The following is a 21,531-nucleotide window of genomic DNA, read 5'->3' as shown; positions in this document are numbered from 1 at the left end:
CAACAATGTTTTCTATTGTATTTTAAACAGCGACAGTATACAAGAACACAGCAAGAGGGAAGAGCAAACCCCCTTTGTATCTCGCTTGTTTGCTTTTTGCAGGCTGTGGATTTGTGATAAAAAGGAGATTTGTGATACATGCCAGTGAAGGGAGCATTTGCTGGGTTCACACAGCCAAGGGTATTGCTGTATTCTTGTGACTGGTAGGTTGCTGTTGGCAGGTTTCGTTGTGTGTGTCACGAGTAGGGGTTGTTCCATTTAATTAAATGTCCCTAAGTAAGTCATGCTCCTGCCCACCTAGCAGTTCGAAAGCACGTCAAGTACAAGTAGATAAATAGGTACCGCACCGGCGGGAAGGTAAACAGTATTTACGTGCGCTGCTCTGGTTCGCCAGAAGCGCCTTAGTCATGCTGGCCACATGACCTAGAAGCTGGCTCCCTCGGCCTATAGAGCGAGATGAGCGCGCAACCCCAGTCATCCGCAACTGGACCTAACAGTCAGGAGTACCTTTACCTTTAAGTAAGTCATGCCTAACAGTTTCAACAGGTCTATCTCAATAGGCCTAGTGCTGGCTATAGTCCATTAAGATTAGCATAATAAATAGTAAATGGAAATAAATGGAATAAAATTTATAGACACAATTTCACCAAAATAAAGATATATAAGCTAGGCGCCAGATGGCTCCTTAAACAGGGTTACAGTCACCAAAACGAAATGCCTAGCGGCCATTTTTTGGGCCAGATGCTTCAAGTCATGTTTTTCAATAAGACTTTTTGGTTCCTTGAAATTCATTCTGATTGTGCAGATAAAAGGTAACTGGTAGAATTCTACGGGATGTGTGTGAAAACGGTGAAGAGCCAAGGATCTCCAGGCATGCACCTCCAGATAGTAGGGACGTCAGCTGCCATCTTGGCGCCTCGGCATCTTCACTTGGTTGCACGTGACTGATAGCCAGGTACAAAATGTGCCTGGCAAATTGGACCCAGGATCTTGCTAAACAGAGTAAGTATTCAGAGTTATACCATCAAAAACAAACACCTCGTTTGTTCGCCACTCTTCATCCACCTTGTGCTTCTTTAAAGAAGTTGTAAATGATAATTGAGAGGAGAAGCAATGTAATTTATACAATTAATAAAGTTTGCTCTGCTGTGGCAGCTTCTCTTCTCAACACTGGATCTTCACATGCTTTTTCTTGCCACCCAAGAGAAACCAGCTGGAGGAAGAGGAAAGGACAGAAGGTGGAGAGCTGTGGGCACTTTCCCCATCCTTTGGACCCAGTGGGAAACTCAACAAACCTGTTGTACCTGGAACTAGGTGTGGAGAGTGCGACTGAATGGGACACAGCTGTGGGCAGCCTGGGGACGTACCATCCACCTTGGTCCTGCCATAAAAAAACAAGTCTAGAGTGTAAAACTAGGGTGACACCTGCTCTTTCCACGAACACTTCTTGTTGTGAGAATTTTGCGGGTGAGCAGAGAGTTTGTGGGGTCCTAGGTGGAAAAACTGAGACTGATGGTGTTTGTTAGAAGGAAAATGAATTGGTATTGAGATAGATAAAACTTTGTATTCATGTAACTTATTAATACAGTGGTGCCTCGCAAGACGAAATTAATTCGTTCCGCGAGTTTTTTCGTCTTGCGATTTTTTCGTCTTGCGAAGCACGGTGTCGGAAAAGTTTTGGAAAAGCTTCAAAAATCACCAAAGTCTTCAAAAACCTCAAAAAAGGCTACCACACCACGCGCTATGAGTTGCTCCTCGAAGTCAAGTCGCAACTGTATTAACAGTTTTAAGAAAAAGGAAACAAACTTTCAAGACGTTTCCGTCTTGCGAAGCAAGCCCATAGGGAAAATCGTCTTGCGAAGCAACTCAAAAAACCAAAAACCCTTTCATCTTGCGAGTTTTCCGTCTTGCGAGGCATTCGTCTTGCGAGGTACCACTGTATGCAACTGCATGTTTGCAATATTTTTATTTAAGTTTTCTGTTGTTGCTTCAGTTTTCTGTGCAACATTTAGAGATTTTTAAAAATATATTAAGCGGTATAGAAATTAAATAATCAATCATCTTTCTCCTTACTTATTATGCCTCGTGCGGCATTATGCTGGTGCATCATGCGCTTCACAGAGCCTTGAGCTTAATGTTATCCATCAATGTGGCAGGCAGATGCCGTCAAGGATGTATGAAGAATGGAGAAAGGGAAATAGTAATGCTGGGCTGAAAATCAATAACTGGCCCTCAAGTGAAGTAGAATGTGCAACACTGTTTGAAGCGCGTGTTTACCTCACGGGGGGGGTATTACTATGTGTTCAAGACTAACTGCTTTTCCCCCCCAAGGATTTCAGAGAAAAACAATGAAGAACAGGACTGGAAGAACTGGAATAGCTTGCCTAGGAAAAGGATTTATCTGAAATAACAGGATACAAAGATATTTGAAAGAGCATTCAAGTTGTCAAAGCAAAAGGCCTCTGATCCCCTGCATTCTGTGGGATTCACTACACCTGTGCCATCAAAAGAGCACGTCTCAAAAGGAGAAACAAAAGGTACCTCTGGTTACAGACGCTTCGGGTTACAAACTCCGCTAACCAGGAAGTGGTTGCTCCAGGTTAAGAACTTTGCCCCAGGATAAGAACGGCGCAGCGGCAGCAGAAGGCCCCATTAGCAAAAGCATGCTTCAGGTTAAGAACCGTTTCAGGTTAAGAACGGACCTCTGGAACGAATTAAGTTCTTTTTTTTTTTAATGATATTTATTAGAAGTTTAAAGATTACAGAAAAGAAGAAGAAAAGAAAACAACCACAAGATTTAACAAAATATACATTACAATACATAAAAATAGAAAAAAGGAAGAAAAAAAATACATAAAAACCAATACAACAATACAGCAAAAAAAACCCCACACATCCAATATTCCATTTCTTTATCTTACATTTGCTTGTTGGAACGAATTAAGTTCTTAACCCGAGGTACCACTGAATTGTGCTCATCCCTGCATAAAAGGGCAGTGGGTGCGGTAAAGAGGGTTGAAGCAGCCCGCAGGGCAAGAGGGGATATGATGCTATAGAAACAAAGGAATGGCTGCTACTGCCAGGAACCTGGTTGCTTCCACAAGTGGCAGGATTCAGCCCTGAACAACAAGAAGTTACCATTACAAAGAAGGCAACTTGAGACTGGGCTAACTTGGAAGTTTGGGGCCTCAAGCTTGTTTGACTTTAGAAATTAAGCATTACTGTTTTTACGACTTGTCCAAGACTCCTCTTTGTATCCCAGGACTGGGGCTCACAAACGGGCAGGAACTGTGAAGTTTATGCAAACTTCATCCCTGTGCTTTTGAGAGACATGGGCAGTGTAGGTGCCAAGTCAGCAGCCAATTTACTATTGGTCACTTTGGGGGTGGGGACTCCTCACTGATAGGAGATGGCGGCACTGGAGGCAAATCAACAACATCTGGGGACTCAAGGTTGAGAAAGGCTGGTATAAAGAGTGGAGAGCTGGATGGAGGGAAAGAATGCAGACACTCCTAGCCAGATACCTCCTGTTGTGGATTTGCCTCCAGTGCCGCCGCCTCCTATCAGTGAGCAGATGGGACTACAACTCCCATCATTTGTAGCCATCATGGCCAGCACCGATTATGGGAGTCACAGTTCAGGAACATCTGGAGATCCAAGGTTAGAAAAGGCTGTTCTAGACTGTTGCCCCCCTCCTTGGGCTTAGAAACTTCTTAGGGGTCCCAATTTCACCTTCCCCCATCCCACTAGGAACTTCCCCAGGGATGTGCAGCTCCAACTGCCCAGCCACCTCCCATTTCTCCACTGGATCAGACCATCACCTCTGGGACATCTCCATGGGACTCATGACAACAGCAAGGAGAGCTATTGGAAGCCAACAACCCAGAAAAATGACAACAGAAATCTGATGCACTTTGTATGCAGGAGAGTGAAGAAAACAAAACTTCAGACTGTTGGCTGGATGGAATTGGTGGCTGTTGAGAAAGCAAGAGAAGTGGGCGATGTATCAAGGGCCTCTGTGATTGTGCATGTCTGGCCTCTTCCACTATTGGGATATGCCCCCCCCCCCCCGCTTTTCAATACACCTGAACCCTCAGTTTGAAAATGTTTTTTCACCCCTGCCTTGAAGTCTGATGAATCCTTTGTGAGAGATGAGTCTTGCTTTAGATCTGGAAATAGAGGAGGGAAATCTTCTTCAATCGTCTGACCCAGACTCCGTACCAGTGACCCAGCTACACTAGAAGATGCGCCAATACCTAAGGGCTGTACTTGCAAAGAATGAATACGATACTGAACAGATTTAATGAATATTGCATCTCGCCCCAGTTCTTAGTCCTGAGTATTTCACACTCCATCTGTTCTCTCTGTGTCCAAATGAAATGTCTTGCAGGGGAGGGTACCCCCCCCCCAGATTTTTTACAATGAACATGTCTAAAACTCAATAAACAAAAGAGTTTACTTTTATATCACTTTCCCCAAATCAATTCATTTTATCTGGCAGAGATAACTTACACCATATCAGTGATTTCACAGGGTAACAAGGTACCAAATAAATTGCAATTATCCTGTGCTTTTTTTGCTTATAAAAAAAGAGGTGCAGGGACATGGATGCCAACACAAAATAGCTGCCATGGGCAGAAAAAAGAGGCGACAATACTCCATGACATGGAGTACCTTCATTAAAAAAAAAACGCTCTGCAACTATCCTTATAGATTTGTATCTAAAATGAGGAACATTGTATGAGGATTGATGATTTTACCTTATGATTCACTTAAACTATTTGCTAGAGAAAGTTAAAGAATTGCTTACAAGAAGTAAGCAAACTTAGAATTCATGCCTTCCAAGAACAGGTCATTTTATGGATTAGTAACTTCTAAACAGCAAGCAGCAGAGCACAGGACCAAACGGAAAGCTCTCAAATTGCAGTGGGGGAAGTGTAGAATTCCCCAAGGGTCTCTACTGAGACTCGGTTTTTTTATTTATCAATGATCTGGAGGCAGAGAGGACATAAAATTTCTGGGTCAAATTGTTCAGAATGGTGGTGAGAGCTCAAGTAGACTGTGGAGAGCTTAAAAGGATCTGTAAATAGTGGGTGAAGGGGGAGATTGGAAATACACAATTGTGCAAAACATATATGCTAAAGGTTCCGAACTAGAGGAGGCTAACAAAAATCTATACTTTGGGGTAAGTCGTGGTGCAAAGATAGCTGAGTGAAAACTCAGAGCAAAAGGAAAATTCCACGCTGGGAATTATTAGGCAAGCCGTTGAGAATGAAACAGCTAGTGCTTGTTACACCTTTATAAATCTATGATGGAAGATAATACAAACCTCTGGTTGCCTCCATCTCAGATAGGATAGAAAAGGCAGTAAAAATTATTGCGGGGTGGAAGCTATTTCCTATGAGGAAAAGACAAAGCAAGCAGAGTTGTGTTTTTTGTTTAGGCACGGAGAAAGAAGACAAAAGGGGAATATGGTAGAGTATAAAATCCTTTGCACAACATATACGGCAATTCATTTATGGATCTCACTACCACAAAAACATGGCAATGGCTACTGGCCTAGGGGTTATTTATTGAACTGTTTTGATATTTGTCCATTTTACCTAAGATTTGTCCAGAGCACACTACAAACTGCAACTCAAGTCCCAGTATGTTGAATGAGCCATTCTAAACAGTAACCATTTTATATCACACTCTTAAAGTGTGTTTAAAATAAAGAATTATGGCAACACCAATTATGGCCACATACACAAGATCTCACTTTTACTCCAATTAATTAATCTGAAGTAACTACTATCACCAGGCTCCCAAGTGTCAATCACTAAGCAGCTACTTTTTTATGTTCCATACACAGTATTAAGACAACCAAGTGCAAAATATATACATACTGTGTGAGTTGCACATGTATATTTTGAAGGGACATGTATAAGTTTTAACTGACATGCTCCCATGTATACACCCTGTATACTTTCAGGTATGAGCTTCAGTATAAAACTTAAGAAGTAACCCTAACACGGATCAAAAGTCCCATAAGGGAAGAGTCATAAAATACATGTAGCCAAGTGCTTTTTTTCAGTTTGGGTTAATTCATGCTAAGCTGAATTATTCATAACAAAACCAAACTATGACTTGATCTACACCACCACAAAGTTGATTTGTGTGAAAGAATCACAGCATACAAAATTGTGACCTAGACGAAGTAGGAGACAAATTTCAGGTACTCATCCATCTAAGAACTTGATGGTGCTTCCTAAGAATTTGATGAGGGGCGCACTAAGCATTTGGTTCAAATAAGATTCTGAAATTAAAAAGTATTTTGCCAGCTCAGGCAATGAATGGTGTGTTTACCTGCTACGACTGTGTCCTCTCCTTCCTCTGAGAACATTAGAGACGTATTTTAGGGTGCAACCTATAACCACCACTTTCTCTGGAAGTAAACCTCATGGAACTCAGCGAGAGTTACTTCTGAGAAGGTATGTCTAGGACTGAACTCAAGTCTCACAACTCTGCCAAATTAAGCAAGGCAAGTGAGGACAAGGGACTTTCTCAAAGCCACCCAGTGACCTTTGATTTTACAGATAACTGTACTGTACTACACAGAGAGAATATTTAATACTGAAGCACAAGAAACAGTTAATGAGTGGAGAAGAAACAATGTGCCATCCATGGCATTGACGGCCATGCTAACCACTAAAAACCTTACAATTCACCCCACCCGACCCCTTGCCAGCTAATAAATGTGTGGAGAGAAGCCAAGCCCACACCTGCTTGAAGTCCATTCCTGAGACCACTCAGTACACCAACACTGAACTTAAACAAGTACAGTAACTGCAATGTACAGCTGACTACTTGTGTGGTATTTTTAAAAGGAACTTACACATGACCCCCCCCCCATATGAATCCTCTAAGCCAGAGGTGAGGAACCCCTACCTGCCCCCCATGATGCTGGGCTCCTCCTACCCCCAACAGACCACCATCACAGATGATTATCGATGCTGCCCAACAATATTTGGGTTCCCCACCTCTGCCCTGGCTTTGGAGAGCAAGCAAAGGTCTTGAATGGTCCCATGCTGCTGAAACGAGCATTTATTAAGTTGGTTTCAGGTATGTGTGTGCACAATATACCTGAGTGTTTCACCAATCAGCTTTAGAGCTTGGTGCTGTGCACCAGTGCATTTGTTCCCGTTTCACTACTACGACAGCGAGAGCTCGCCTTTGCACGGCTGCTGTAGCATAAGCCGCCTCGGGTGCAGAAAGGCGAGCAGCAGAACCCCAAGCGCGCGCGCCCGGCCCCTTCCCTACCTGGTAGGCGTCGGGGATGTTGACGGTCTCTCCGTGCTCGGCCACGTAGCCGATGATCCCTTTGCCCCAGGGCACCTGCACCTCGTTGGAGTTCTCGGTGCTGTAGCAAGGCAGCAGCGGGGTGCCGGCGTGCACGTCGAAGACCTTGGAGACCAGGCTCTTCTTGCCGGCGGCGGCGCCGCCTTCGACCAGGAAGAGCGAGCCCCGGTCGGCGTCCACCATGAGGCACACGAAGATGAGGATCTTGTAGCTGAGGGCGCCCAGGTCCAGGTCGTTGGAGATGTCCTTGACCAGCTCCAGGAAGAACTGCCGCTCGTTGTGCTCCTTGAGGTGGCGCTTGTAGTCCAGGGCGGTGGGCGGGTATTGCGGCAGGTTCACCCGGGACTCCAGCAGCGCGCTCAGGATGTGCGCCGTGGTGGGCGGCAGCGAGCTGGCTTTCCTCAGCAGCGCCCTTCTCCGCGCGCTGCTCAGCGGCTCCTGCGCCCGCGCGTGGACGTGCTCGTCGTAAGTCAGGTTCACGTGGATGGCCTTGGAGCGCGCGAAACTGCGCCGGAGCTCCTTCTGCGACGCTCGGCGCTGCAGGCCGCCGGCCGCCGTCTCCGGAGGGGCCACGGGGCCGCCGCCGCCCTTCGCCAAAGAGGAGCCGGGGCCGGCCAGCGCCGTCGGGGTGCCGTTGCTGCTGTGGCCCGGCCGCTCCTCCGCCTCGGGAGCCGCTTGGGCGAGGAGGGAGCTCCTCCTCTTCAGCCACTTCTCCACCAGCTCCGGGTGCCTGTCCAGGAAACTTTCCACCGCCGCGAAGTCCAAGCCGGCGGGGGCCGACATGGCGGCCTCGTCACCTCGAAGGCGCGCCGCCGCCACTGCGCGCCAAACTTTGCCGTCCTCGTTACTTCATGCTGAAGCGCGGAAGAAAAGCGGCAGCGAGCCGCCGCCGCCGCCCTTGCTGCTTGCTAGCGACTGGCGCGCTCGGAGAAGAAACCCAAGGCGGATTACAAGCCGTTCGGCACGTGGGGGAGCAGGAGCTGCCCGGGCTTTCCCGCCCTCTCTTGCAGCGAGCGAGCAAACGGATCCATCCGCTTCCGAGCCCGGGCCAAGTCCCGGCTTTCTGTGCCCTTCCTTCCCCCGGGCTCCTCGCCTTTTCCCTTCGCCCCCTCCGTCGTTCCCCGGCGCCCCGTCGTCGTCCTTGCCCTCTTCTCCCGTCCAGGTGGCTTCCGCGTCCTTTCGCTCCCGGTTACTTGCAACGGGCTGCTGCTGCTTCTCTGGAGATGCGCGTCAAAGCTCTCTGCTAACTGCTGCTCCTGCTGGCGGCGGCTCCTGCGTAACCCAGCCGGCCGACCACTAAGAAGGCGGGGCGGGGAGGGAGGACGCGTGAGCGGAGGAGGAGGAGGAGGCGGCGGCCGGGAGAGGCAGCCCGTAGCCGGAGCATCCTCTCTTTCCAGAGGCGATCACGTCGACGCTCGAGCCTCTTCGGAGCGGGAGCAGCGAGTGAATGAAGGAGTTTATGGGGGGGGGGGGCAGTGGCCGAAGCAAGCAGATGATGCGCGAAGCTGTGAGGTGCAAATCCCCCCCCCCCCCATGAGCATCAGTAGCGCGAGGGATAGTTGCGCCACGGTGTTATTGGGTTAATGGCTCCAGAAAGGAAATCTCAAGGCATTCGAGGTCTGCCATTAAGAAATGCAAACTCTGGGAGAGGTGCCGCCGGTCAGCTATCGATTGTCATGGGACTATGCGGGAGATTGGGGGGAGACGTTTCTCGCGTGCGCTTGTGTATTAGCGACCACGTGTCCTATTGTTCGAGAATGTGACTTTCGTGCATATGTTCCTCATAAAAAAATAATTAAAACAAACTACGGCTCCTTTTCCTTAAAATATTTATTTGGAGTAAAGCAGTCGATACAGATTTCTAAAGAGCACGCTTCGGTTTCTGAAACATAACAGCCTTGAGCGTACACTCATCTTCTAAAGACTAAAGTGGAGCCTGCTTATTTTTAATAGCAATGCCCTTCTAAGCAAGGCAGTAATTCTAACCATAATTTCAAGTAAAAGACGATGAAACAGCGGGCGTGGAGGTGGGGTCTATAAGATTCGCGGTTTAGGATTGGCAGGAGGTGTTTTTATCTTGCAATAGTACTGTACTGCCGTGTTCCCTTGCAACCCGCACATACGTCATTATGGGAATCGCTAACGAAGGATACAGCGTTCCATAAGGAGGGAATCCCCTCGCGCCGCCCGATCTTGTTTACTCGGAAGAAAGTCCCAGTGAGTTCAATGGCCTTTACTTCCAAGTAAAGGAGCGTGGGCTTGCAGCCTTGTTTTGCAGCTGCGGCCATTGTCCTTTTAACTCATTAAAATCAATCTGTCACGCTAGCTTTAATGGACTTGCTGGAGCTCAGGAATGCAATCGCATCCTTTCCTCTTACAGGAGGGGATTTGAATCGCAAGATGGGGAGCCGGAGGCTTGCAACCACAAATACGCGGGGATTATAATACAGAGAGACGAGAAGGTGCGCTTGTGCGCCAGCTGGTTTTTTTGTTTTTTATTTATTTATTTACGCTGGGAGCCTCCCCCTGAAGCGGTTGCGCGCACGTGGTCACCTTTCCACAGCAATGTGCAGGTCTCAAAGTCCGATTAAGATGAAGGAACCGCGAGCATACATGCGGCTTCCGCGCCTCCGCCTCCTCCCCCTCCCGCGGCGAGACGAAACCCCGACTGCCTCTCCGCTGAGACAGACTGACTTGGAGCTATTTTTACGCGCACGTGGAGCAGCGCATTCAATGCCGAACCGATGCCTACGCAAAAATGCTGGGGAACCTCAAGTCATGGATCCCAGCACGTGAAAAACGTACGCTGTGCAGGGACATGAATGAAAGCGATGTCAGTGGGGTGGTGGTGGGGAAATATGAATGAGATGCCAAACCTTCTCAATGGAAGCTAGCACACACACCGCCATCCTATAGCACCTGAGAGGCACCCTGGATTTTAGGAAACCTGAGAGGCACCCTAGATTTTAGGGTGGTGTTGAGGCTCGTATAAATGCCAGAGGCACCCTGGATTTTAGGAAACCTGAGAGGCACCCTAAATTTTAGGGTGCTGTTATGTTTCGTTTATAAGAACCCTGAGAGGCACTGTGCAGCGCCTTCAAGCATGTGCAAAGTTCTTTTCTTTGAAATCAAACATGTTAGCACTGAATGTTAATTTCAACGATAGTGTTGAATGTTAAGTGCAATGTTAGCATTGAAATTAATGGACGGCCCATTAACCTCAGTGGGTCTACTCTGAGTAATGCTTAGCAGTGGTATTCAGCTGAGGGCAACCAGGTCAGAATAAATAATTAATATCGCGACAGGCTGAGCCTCGATAGCCCCTTGCCAGCTTTCATAAATGGGTCTGCATAAAAGGCGGATCTACACGGATCCTCATGGATCCTCCAGTTTTTAAAAAATAATTCCAACAAATGCAGTGTCAAATCACACCTAGAAGGCACGCCTACAAACTGGACTATAAAAAACGTGGATTCAACAATTTGCCGCGCTGCAGCACCATAAAAACATGGATCCGAGGCACGGATCCTCATGAATTCATATGATTTTTATATTGAAACAAAATAAAAACACCATGCTACTGTAGACCACATCTTAGTCGGTAGGAGGAACCAAAAAAATCACGCATCCACTGTTTCGTGGTGCCGCAATGGCGCAAAAACATGGTTAAAAAACACGGATCCTCATGAATCCTCATGATTTTTGCACTAGATCAGCCCAAACTCACTTTCAAATTACACATCATGTCCAGGGGCACAACATCCACCACAGAAATCACGAATCCACGGCTTCCTGGCGAAACCGTGGCTCAAAAACGTGGTTTTCAAGAACGGATCTTCATGGATCCACACGCTTTCTGCATTGGGCCAACCCAAACTCACCGTCAAATCACATATCATAATAAGGGGCACAGCCTACACCACAAAAAACTCGGATCCACGCCTGCCTGGCCACGCCCTGGCCCAAAAACGTGGTTCCGAAGCACGGATCCTCATGAATCCTCATGATTTTTGCACTAGATCAGCCCAAAGTCACCATCAGATCAAACATCATGTCCAGAGGCACAGCCTGCACCACAGAAATCACGGATCCACGGCTTCTTGACCATACCGTGGCCCAAAAACGTGGTTTTGAAGCACGGATCCTCATGGATCCTCACGCTTTCTGCATTGGGCCAACCCAAACTCACTGTCAAATCACACATCATGCCCAGGGGTACAGATTACACCACAAAAAACTCAGATCCACGGCTTCCTGGCCACTCCAAGGCCCAAAAACGTGGTTCCGAAGCACGGATCCTCATGGATCCTCACGCTTTTTGCATTGGGCCACCCCAAACTCACCATCAAATCACACATCATGTCCAGGGGTACAGTCTGCACCACAAAAGACTAGCATCCACGGTTATCTGGCAACGCCATGGCCCAAAAACGTCGTTTTGAAGGTCGGATCCTCATGGATCCTAACGCTTTTTTCATTGGGCCAACCAAAAATCAACGGCAAATCACACATCATTTCCAGGGGCACAGCCTGCACCAGAAAAATCACGGATCCATGGCTTCCTGGCCACTCCATGGCTCAAAAACATGGTTTTGAAGCACGGATCCTCATGGATCATCACACTTTTTGCATTGGGGAACCCCAAATTCACCCTTCATTCACATATCTTGTACATAACCACAGATCTGACCACAAACATCATGGATCTACTGCTTCATGGCCCTGGCCAGATGCTACCCTGGATATATTGGCCAATTTTTAGGTGGGTGTGCTGGGATGGAGGAAACAGTGTCGGCTGAATCTCTATCCTTTAAAGATGGGCATCCAATGGCTGGGCCAGAATAATTTCAGTTTGGTTTGCCAGCTCCCAGCTCTTCATGGGGTGCAATAGTCACCTGTAGCTGCCATCAGGAGTCCTGGTGTGATCCTGGATGCTTCTGTCTCTATGGAGGCATTGGTCACAAATGTAGCCAAACTGGAATTTTTGAATCTATGTCAGGTTAGGCAATCGGCACTGTACCTGTCCCTTTCCAACCTACCCATGGTGATCCATGCAGTAGTCACCTGCATACAGTACTAGAGTACTTTAACTTGCTATACACCTGAGCCGGGGAGTGCAGGGTTTAAATATGTGTGTGTGTGTGTGTGTGTGTGTGTGTGTGTGTGTGTGTGAGAGAGAGAGAGAGAGAGAGAGAGAGAGAGATATGCAGGGCTACCCTTGAGACTGCTCCAGAAACTCCAAATGGTCTAAAATGCAGATGCATGAGTTCTTTCTTGGACTTTGTGGAGAGCCCACATTCAGTTGGTTGTTAATCAGCTGGATTGGCTCCAGGTGGAGTATCAAATCAGGTTCAATGTTTTGGTGCTAATCTTTAAAGCCCTAAACAGTCTGTGACCTTTCTTATCTGTGGGAATTATCTTCCAATACACCCCCATGAGTGTGATGCTCATCTAACAGCAACCTACTGGTGGTCCCTGGCCCAAAACATATCCAGCTGTCCTCAACCAGAGCCAGAGCCTTTTTGGTGGAACACTTTGTCTAATGAGACCAGGGCTCAGTGCAATCTATCTCAGTTCTCTCACTTGTCATGGTGAGTGGGCTTGCACATTCCTATGACCCTTGTGAGTGAAGCCGTTGGGAATCTCGTACTCCCAGCAGGGTCACCCAAGGTGGTAAGGTCAAAGAAAAGTAAATATGCTCAGAGTCCTGTAGTGATTTCATGCTCTTTATTGCAGCTTGTAAAACAGTGACTGAATTTCCCCCAAAACCTCAGGCTTTTATATACATTATTTACACAATGAGTCCCGTCTGAATGGCTGGTTCTGCTTCCCTCCTGGAGCCTGATTGGTCTTTCCTGCAAGCCAATCAATTCTTGCATTCTAGGATCCTACTTGCCTATTGTTCTAGGATCCAAGCTTAGTACATAACAGGGAAGGAGCTAGACAAAGAATGAGCCAAGAAGTCCTCAATGGCAGAACAGGCGGGTGATAACAAGCAGTGTGTTACAACGGCTGTGAAGGCGGATGAAGGCTGCATGAGATAGGATCCACCAGTTCGTCGTGACTACTCATGCCATCAGAACAGAGCCCTACTGCGAAGGCTGTGCGTTGGTCAGTGTGCACTGATCTACACACATAAAACAAATTCACGCACAGGCATCTTCCAAAAACCCAACCCAACCCCCCCCAAACCCAACCCCCATGGCGATCACTAAATGGCTACAGGGGCAGGAATGTGAAGCCCCTAGTCATGAGCCGACACATGGGCGTTCAGTCGTTCTGACTCAAGGAATAAGGCAGTTGAGCAGCTCAGCAGCTGTATCCATGACTGAGCAGCCCTTTTTAGGATCCACTATTCTCACCCCGAAAAGGAGAAGAGGCTGGAAATGGTGCCCTAAACATAGTATGCCTCCCTTTTTCCCTGACTGGTGTTGTAAATAAAAATATATGCCCTTTTCCCTTATGGGGTATCCAAGAGCCCATATAGAGTCCTTACATAGGTTCCCTATTGGTAGGAGAAAATAACAGAGGCCAACCAGAGAATATTGAGAAGCAAAGCAGCTAGTAAGCTTGATCTTTATTGATCTGTTGCAACAGGGTGCTCCCTCACACGCAGGAGAGGAGGAGGACCCAGAAAGATGGTGTGCAAGACCTTATAAAGACTTTTGAAATTCCCATTCTCTAGATCAAGACCACCCCCAGAAACATTATGCATACATCACAGAAGGGGTGTATCCTAAGACCACCCCTCCGATACATCCCACCTACATCACAGAAATTTAAATGTTGTTTTTCTCTTGTCCTTGTTTATCTCCTGTCTGGCAGGTTACTTGATTGGATTTCCTGGGGAGCCTGGCCATTCTTTTGTAGTGGTAAAATACTTATTTCCTGGGCCAGGTCACAGGCTCACACCTTATTCTAACAGACATATCCTTGAGACAGGATTTGTGAGGAAAGAGACAATGGGGAGGCTTTTCCAGTTTAACCTTGCAGAGAAAGGATGTGGTCAGTTTAGGAATCAAAATGGTTCCAGGTTGGCCTTCCTGTGTTCATCTATGTATGTGCAGTTATGAACATTACCATATATCTAAGACCATAAAATTCCTATCACACTGGATTACCGCGCCCAGGTGGAATCTCTTTTCCCATAGTTTGAATCTATTATTCTGCATCCTAGTCTCTAGAACAGCAGAAAACAAGCTTGCTCCCTCTTCAACATGACATCCCTTCAAATATTTAAACATGGCTATCATGTCACTCCTTAATCTTCTCTTCTCTAGATTAAACAAATCCAGCTCCCTAAGTCTCTCCTCATAGGGCTTGGATTACAGACCTTTTACATTTTGGTCACCCACCTCTGGACATGTTCCAGCTTGACAATATCCTTCTTCAACTGGACACAGTATTTCAGGTGTGGTCTGACCAACCAGAATAGTGTGGTAGCATTCCTTCACTTGATCTAGACACTATACTCCTATTGATGCAGCCCAGAATTGCATTGGCGTTCTTAGCTGCCACATCACACTGTTGACTCATATTCAGCTTGTGGTCAACTAAGACTCCCAGATCCCTTTCACTGGTACTGTTGTCAAGCCAAGTGTCCCCCACCTGTGCATTTCATTTTTTCTATCCAGGTGTAGTACCTTACATTTCTCCCTATTGAACTCCATATTGTTGGTTTTGGCCCAGCTCTCTAGGCTATTCAGGTCATTTTGAATTCTGACCCTGTCCTCTGGTGTATTAGCAACCTGTCAGGGAACTGACATCAGAGACACGGGAGAAGGAGAGGGTCTCAGACTCTGCAGGTGAAGGTCCTAGCACAAGGGGGAGACTCAGCTCGGTGGAAGGGGAAGGAAATACGCGTTACACCAAGAGTCCAGGAGAGCAATGGGAAGAGGAGGTGGAAGGGCTCCGGGATTCTTCCCTGGAAGTCAGTGAAGAGAGCCCAGGCACTCCGCTACCCACGCCCACCCTGCGCAGGAGACTCCCGCGCAATGAGAGGCGGAGACGATTAGGTGTCAAAAAGCTTTTATGATGAGTTTGGCCTGGCCCAATGCGAAAAGCGTAAGGATCCATGAGGATCCGTGCTTCAAAACTACGTTTTTGGGCCACGGTATGGCCAGGAAGCCGTGGATCTCAGTTTTTTGTGGTCCGGGCTGTGCCGCCGGCGATGATGTGTGATTTGATGGTGAATTTGGGCTGATCTAGTGCAAAAAGTGTGAGGATCCATGAGGATCCGTGCTTCAAAACCACGTTTTTGGGCCACGGTATGACCAGGAAGCCGTGGATCCGTGTTTTTTGTGGTGCAGGCTGTGCCCATGGCTATGACGTGTGATCTGACGGTGAGTTTGGGTTGGCCCAATGCGAAAAGCGTGAGGATCCATGAGGATCCGTGCTTCAAAACCATGTCTTTGGGCCATGCCGTTGCCAGATAACAGTGGACCTGAGTTTTCTGTGCTGCAGGCTGTGCCCCTGGACATGATGTTTGATATGACAGTGAATTTGGGGTGGCCTAATGCAAAAAGCGTTAGGATCTGTGCAGATCCGACCTTCAAAACCACGTTTTTGGGCCATGCCATTGCCAGATAACCGTGGACCTGAGTTTTCTGTGCTGCAGGCTGTGCCCCTGGACATGATGTTTGATATGACAGTGAATTTGGGGTGGCCTAATGCAAAAAGCGTTAGGATCCGTGCAGATCCGACCTTCAAAACCACGTTTTTGGGCCACGGTATGGCCAGGAAGCCGTGGATCCATGATTTTTGTGGTGGATGCTGTGCCCCTGGCCATGATGTTTGATCTGATAGTGACTTTGGGCTGGTCTTGTGCAAAAATCATGAGGATCCATGAGGATCCATGCTTCGGAACCACGTTTTTGGGCCACGGTATGGCCAGGCAGGTGTGGATCCGAGTTTTTTGGGGTGTAGGCTGTGCCCCAGGCTATGATATGTGATTTGACAGTGATTTTGTGTTGGCCCAATGCAAAAAGCGTGAGGATCCATGAAGATCCGTGCTTTAAAACCACGTTTTTGGGCCATGGAGTGGCCAGGAAGCCGTGGATCCGAGTTTTTTGTGGTGTAAGCTGTGCCCCTGGACATGATGTGTGATTTGACAGTGAGTTTGGGTTGGCCCAATGCAAAAAGCGTGAGGATCCATGAGGATCCGTTCTTGAAAACCATGTTTTTGGGCCACGGTATGGCCAGGAAGCCGTGGATCCGTGATTTCTGTGGTGGATGCTGTGCCCCTGGACATGATGTGTAATTTGACAGTGAGTTTGGGTTGGCCCAATGCAAAAAGTGTGAGGATCCATGAGGATCCGTGCTTTGGAACCACGTTTTTGGGCCATGGCATTGCCAGATAACCGTGGATCCGAGTTTTTTGTGGTGCAGGCTGTGCCCCTGGGAATGATGTGTGATATGACGGTGAGTTTGGGTTGGTCCAATGCAAAAAGCGTGAGGATCCATGAGGATCCGTGCTTTGGAACCACGTTTTTGGGCCATGGAATGGCCAGGAAGCCGTGGATCCGAGTTTTTTGTGGTGTAAGCTGTGCCCCTGGACATGATGTGTGATTTGACGGTGAGTTTGGGCTGATCTAGTGCAAAAATCATGAGGATTCATGAGGATCCGTGCTTCGGAACCACGTTTTTGGGCCAGGGCGTGGCCAGGCAGGTGTGGATCCGAGTTTTTTGTGTTGTAGGCTGTGCCCCTTACTATGATATGTGATTTGACGGTGAGTTTGGGTTGGCCCGATGCAGAAAGCGTGTGGATCCATGAAGATCCGTTCTTGAAAACCACGTTTTTGGGCCACGGTTTCGCCAGGAAGCCGTGGATGCGTGATTTCTGTGGTGGATGTTGTGCCCCTGGACATGATTTGTAATTTGAAAGTGAGTTTGGGCTGATCTAGCGCAAAAATCATGAGGATCCATGAGGATCCGTGTTTTTTAACCATGTTTTTGCGCCCCTGCGCCCCCCCAAAACAGTGGATGCGTGATTTTTTTGATGCTTTCTACAGAGTAAGACATGGTCTACAGTATCATGGTGGTTTTATTTAATTTGAATGAAAAAATCATATGAATTCACGAGGATCCGTGTAGATCCGCCTTTTACCTTTTTCCTTCATAAATGAAGCAAAGGTGGGGAGCCCAAGACGTCCGCGAGAGAGACGGGGCGATCGAAGACAGACACGTGGAATTTGATTACGTGGGAGGTGGTTGAAACCTCCAGCTCTCCAGCCTCCGCTGATACATAAATTGATTTGCTCTCCTTGCTGCAGTCGTTTGAGATTGTAGGTAGGAGGAGCCACTTGGCGTCTGACGATCAGATAGGACAAACTTTCGACAGAAACTGTAATTGAAACAGACGGCGGAACGGGCTCTTCAAAGGCTCTGACCTAAATATCCGTCCTAGATTATAACGTCGTTGAATTTAAGGTGGGGTGGGGGTGTTTTAAATGCAAGCAAAAGCAAAAGCCAGCTTCTCAGCACTGATGTGTTTGCTGGTTGGCTGCAGATCTAGCTTTGATTTGCTAAAAATAACCTATCTCTCGGTGCAAGGTGATGGGCCTTACTATACGGACGTAATACACCAACCGATGGCTTCTCATTGAGAAACAGCGCATCGCGGAGAGCAGAGAAACTTGTCAATTGTGATCGCGGGAGGGCGGCGGGCGGAGAAGCCCTTTCCGAGCATGCGCAGAGGCGAGAGGAAGGGATATATATATATATATATTGCATGCACGATTTGCCAATTTCTTGCTCCGGAGTGTAACGCTGAGCTCTTGCTTTGGGTGGGTGGGGAGGCGACGTTCCCTCCACCATCGATGGCATGGGCGTAGCTGATCCCGCCCCCCCCCCCCGCCCCAGATCAAGTAAAACAAAATAAATAAATAACTGACCAATCACGTCGGTTCTGCGCCACCACCCCCCAAAGTCCTGCCCACCCTAACAAAAAAATCCTGGCTACGCCCATGCTCGACGGGCTCACGAAGATGCTGCACGACGGCACCCGCTTTTGCTACCGCGTAGCCGGGAGAGGGAAGAGCGCTCCACGGAGAAGATGCTTGTCTAGTAACGGGTGGGGAGGGCAGGTTTGCAAACGCAGCTCCCGCTGCAGGAAGCGGAGGCAACGATCGGAGCAAGAACCTCGCATGCAGACACACACTGCAGGACTTGGGAACTCTCCTTAAAAGAGGTTTTTTTACCTGTGTTGTTTTTTTAAAAAGTTCAAACTCTGGCATTAATGGTCGGACACCTCCCACCACACACCCCAAGATATATAAAAAAGGTAAAGGGACCCCTGACCATTATGTCCAGTCTTGGCCACCTCTGGGGTTGCGGGGCTCATCTCGCAGTATTGGCTGAGGGAGCCGGCGTACAGCTTCCGGGTCATGTGGCCAGCATGACTAAGCCGCTTCTGGCGAACCAGAGCAGCGCACGGAAACGCCGTTTACCTTCCCGCCGGAGCGGTACTTATTTATTTACTTGCACTTTAACGTGCTTTCGAACTGCTAGGTTGGCAGGAGCAGGGACCGAGCAATGGGAGCTCACCCTGTCACGGGGATTCGAACCGCTGACCTTCTGATTAGTAAGTCCTAGGCTCAGTGATTTAGACCACAGCGCCACCCGCGTCCCTCCAAGATATATATATAGTTGTAAAATATGGTGATGTCTATGCACGGCCTTGCAGAGCCAGGCAGAGGCCCGGGCCAGGTAGATAATGTGCCCCTCCCTTTTTTACCCTGAGGATAACTGAAGTCTTATAAATAGGTAAGTATATAAATAATTTTGTGAATATGCTGACCTAGGCCCCCTTTGGAATCGGAGGCCCTGGCCAAGTGGCCCATATGGGGCCCCCTCTGTTTGGGCCTATGTCTATGACTTCACCCGCTTCCAAAAGTGGCAAGTCTTGCGTTTTGGAGAACTGGACCCCTGCCTGTAAAAGCCTTGTTGTTTAGTCATTTAGTCATGTCTGACTCTTCGTGACCCCATGGAGCAGAGCACGCCAGACACTCCTGTCTTCCACTGCCTCCTGCAATTTGGTCAAACTCATGCTGGTAGATTCGAGTACACTGTCCAGCTATCTCATCCTCTGTCGTCCCCTTCTCCTTGTGCCCTTCATCTTTCCCAACATCAGGGTCTTTTCCAGGGAGTCTTCTCTTCTCATGAGGTGGCCAAAGTATTAGAACCTCAGCTTCAGGATCTGTCCTTCCAGTGAGCACTCAGGGCTGATTTGCTTCAGAATGGATAGGTTTGATCTTCTTGCAGTCCATGGGACTCTCAAGAGTCTCCTCCAGCACCATGTAGAAGCCTAAGGTATTCATTATGACATTACTTCTACTAGTGGCCACCAGGGGTCGCCGCTGCTAGACAAAGTAGAGGCGGGGGGGCGTGAATTGGTTTGACTCCGCATCAGCTTCAAAGCAGACCCTCGCGGAGGATGCTCTCTAGACGGGGCGGCAGCCGGAGAAAACTCACGGGATAAGAAGGGGCCCCCGTGCTTATTCCACGTCTGTGATCACGAGCTAAGTGGAGTAGTTACCTCTCCCCACCCCAAATTCGAAATCGTTACAACGCTTTTTTGTTAATATTTAAGCGGATTTCTACATAGCCACACTTCGCTTCCTGCCCCCCCCCCCACGTTCATAGACTTGCGTCATTGCCGTGCAGGCCGTCAAAGCAAATGAGCAGAGCTGTCAAGCAAGGAGACAGCGCGGTGCCTCGCGGTTCCGAGGCTTCAAGCTTTCTGGAAGATCCTCGCCCTGAAGCCTAGAAATGTGGGAGAAGCTTGCCAGTCAGGCAGGAGGAAATACACGTGAGCTCAGAGGCCCCCCTTGGCCTCCCCGTCCCTGAGCGATGCCATGGGAAAACTCAACTTTCCAGGGCTTCCCCCTCTCCACCATCTGTCTCTGGTGGTTGACGTGGAAGAACTGCTCCCTTTTAACAAAACCACACAATTCAATTAGATCTGGCGCCTTTTTTTTTTTTTTTACTCGGAGCAAACCCAGCTGAATTCATAAATCTATAAGCAGTACCTTAAATCTTTATTAAGAAAACTGACAAATATATCCATTAATATATTTATTTCTTACTCTTGTTTCAAGAACTATAAAGTACAGTGGTACCTCGGGTTACATACGCTTCAGGGTACAGACGCTTCAGGTTACACACTCCGCTAACCCAGAAATAGTGCTTCAGGGTAAGAACTTTGCTTCAGGATAAGAACAGAAATCGTGCTCTGGCGGCGCGGCAGCAGCGGGAGGCCTCATTAGCTAAAGTGGTACCTCAGGTTAAGAACAGCTTCAGGTTAAGAACGGACCTCCGGAATGAATTAAATACTTAACCTGAGGTACCACTGATAGGGTTTCTGACGCTTGCTTTCTGTTAGCCTCTCTAACAGAGCCTCTGTCTGAATAATTTTTACAGCTGCCCAAGTTTTGTGTTAAGTTTTGAATTGTAAACCCCACGTTTTGTGCCACCCTCCAAACTGAGTAATTGGGGACCATAAGGACACCCCCCAAACCCAACCTCGTCCAATTGACTCCAAACCAACCTATATCCATATATGAGCTTGGGGGACACTCCACTTGGGCACTGGTTTGGAGTCAATTGGATGAGGTTGGGTTTGGGGGTGTCCCTATGGCCCCTGGTTTGAGTGTCAACTACTCAGTTGGGGGCGGACGACAGGGAAAGTGGGGTTTGCGACACAAAACTACCACAAAACATTGGCACTGGTTTGTAGTCAGTCAAAGTTGGATTTGGGGCATTAACCTGTGACCCCGATTTGTTTCGTCAATTACAGTCGTACCTTGGAAATTGAACGGAATCTGTTCCGGAAGTCCATATGACTTCCAAAACGTTCAGAAACCAAAGCGCGGCTTCCGATTGGCTGCAGGAAGGTCCTGCAGCCAAGTGGAAGCCCAGTTAGCCCCGTTGGACATTCAGGTTCCAAAGAACGTTTGCAAACCAGAACACTCACTTCCAGGTTCAGGAGCCAAAACATCCGAGTACCAAGGCGTTTGGGGTCCTAGTATGATTGTACTCGGTTTTGGGGGGGTGGCGCAAAACGCAGCACAAAACTAGCACAAAGCTTTGGCATCGGTTTGGGGTGATCCTGAATTTTGGGGTCACTGATTAATGAAGCCGTTAAGACTGACAGCTGTACAAATTATTTGGACAGAGGCTCTGTTAGAGAAG

At 48.0% G+C, this 21,531-nt stretch overlaps 1 protein-coding gene across 5 annotated transcripts in view; it reads right to left on the bottom strand.

Annotated features, from left to right (window-relative positions):
• Nucleotides 1–8,747, bottom strand: part of PDE11A (phosphodiesterase 11A) — a 152,437-nt gene extending 143,690 nt beyond the window's left edge. The window contains exon 1 of one of the 5 annotated variants that reach the window (XM_077916644.1): nucleotides 7,303–8,747. In XM_077916644.1, the coding sequence (XP_077772770.1) occupies nucleotides 7,303–8,124 (822 nt within the window). In that variant the 5' untranslated portion in view covers nucleotides 8,125–8,747. The remainder of the gene's footprint in view (nucleotides 1–7,302) is intronic. The other 4 variants (XM_077916640.1, XM_077916653.1, XM_077916657.1 and 1 more) reach the window with 4 other exon arrangements.
• Between the last annotated feature and the right edge of the window lie 12,784 nt (nucleotides 8,748–21,531).

Source organism: Podarcis muralis, chromosome 1 (assembly GCF_964188315.1).
Source record: "Podarcis muralis chromosome 1, rPodMur119.hap1.1, whole genome shotgun sequence".
Lineage (NCBI taxonomy): Eukaryota > Metazoa > Chordata > Lepidosauria > Squamata > Lacertidae > Podarcis > Podarcis muralis.
This window is presented reverse-complemented; position numbering and strand designations above follow the sequence as displayed.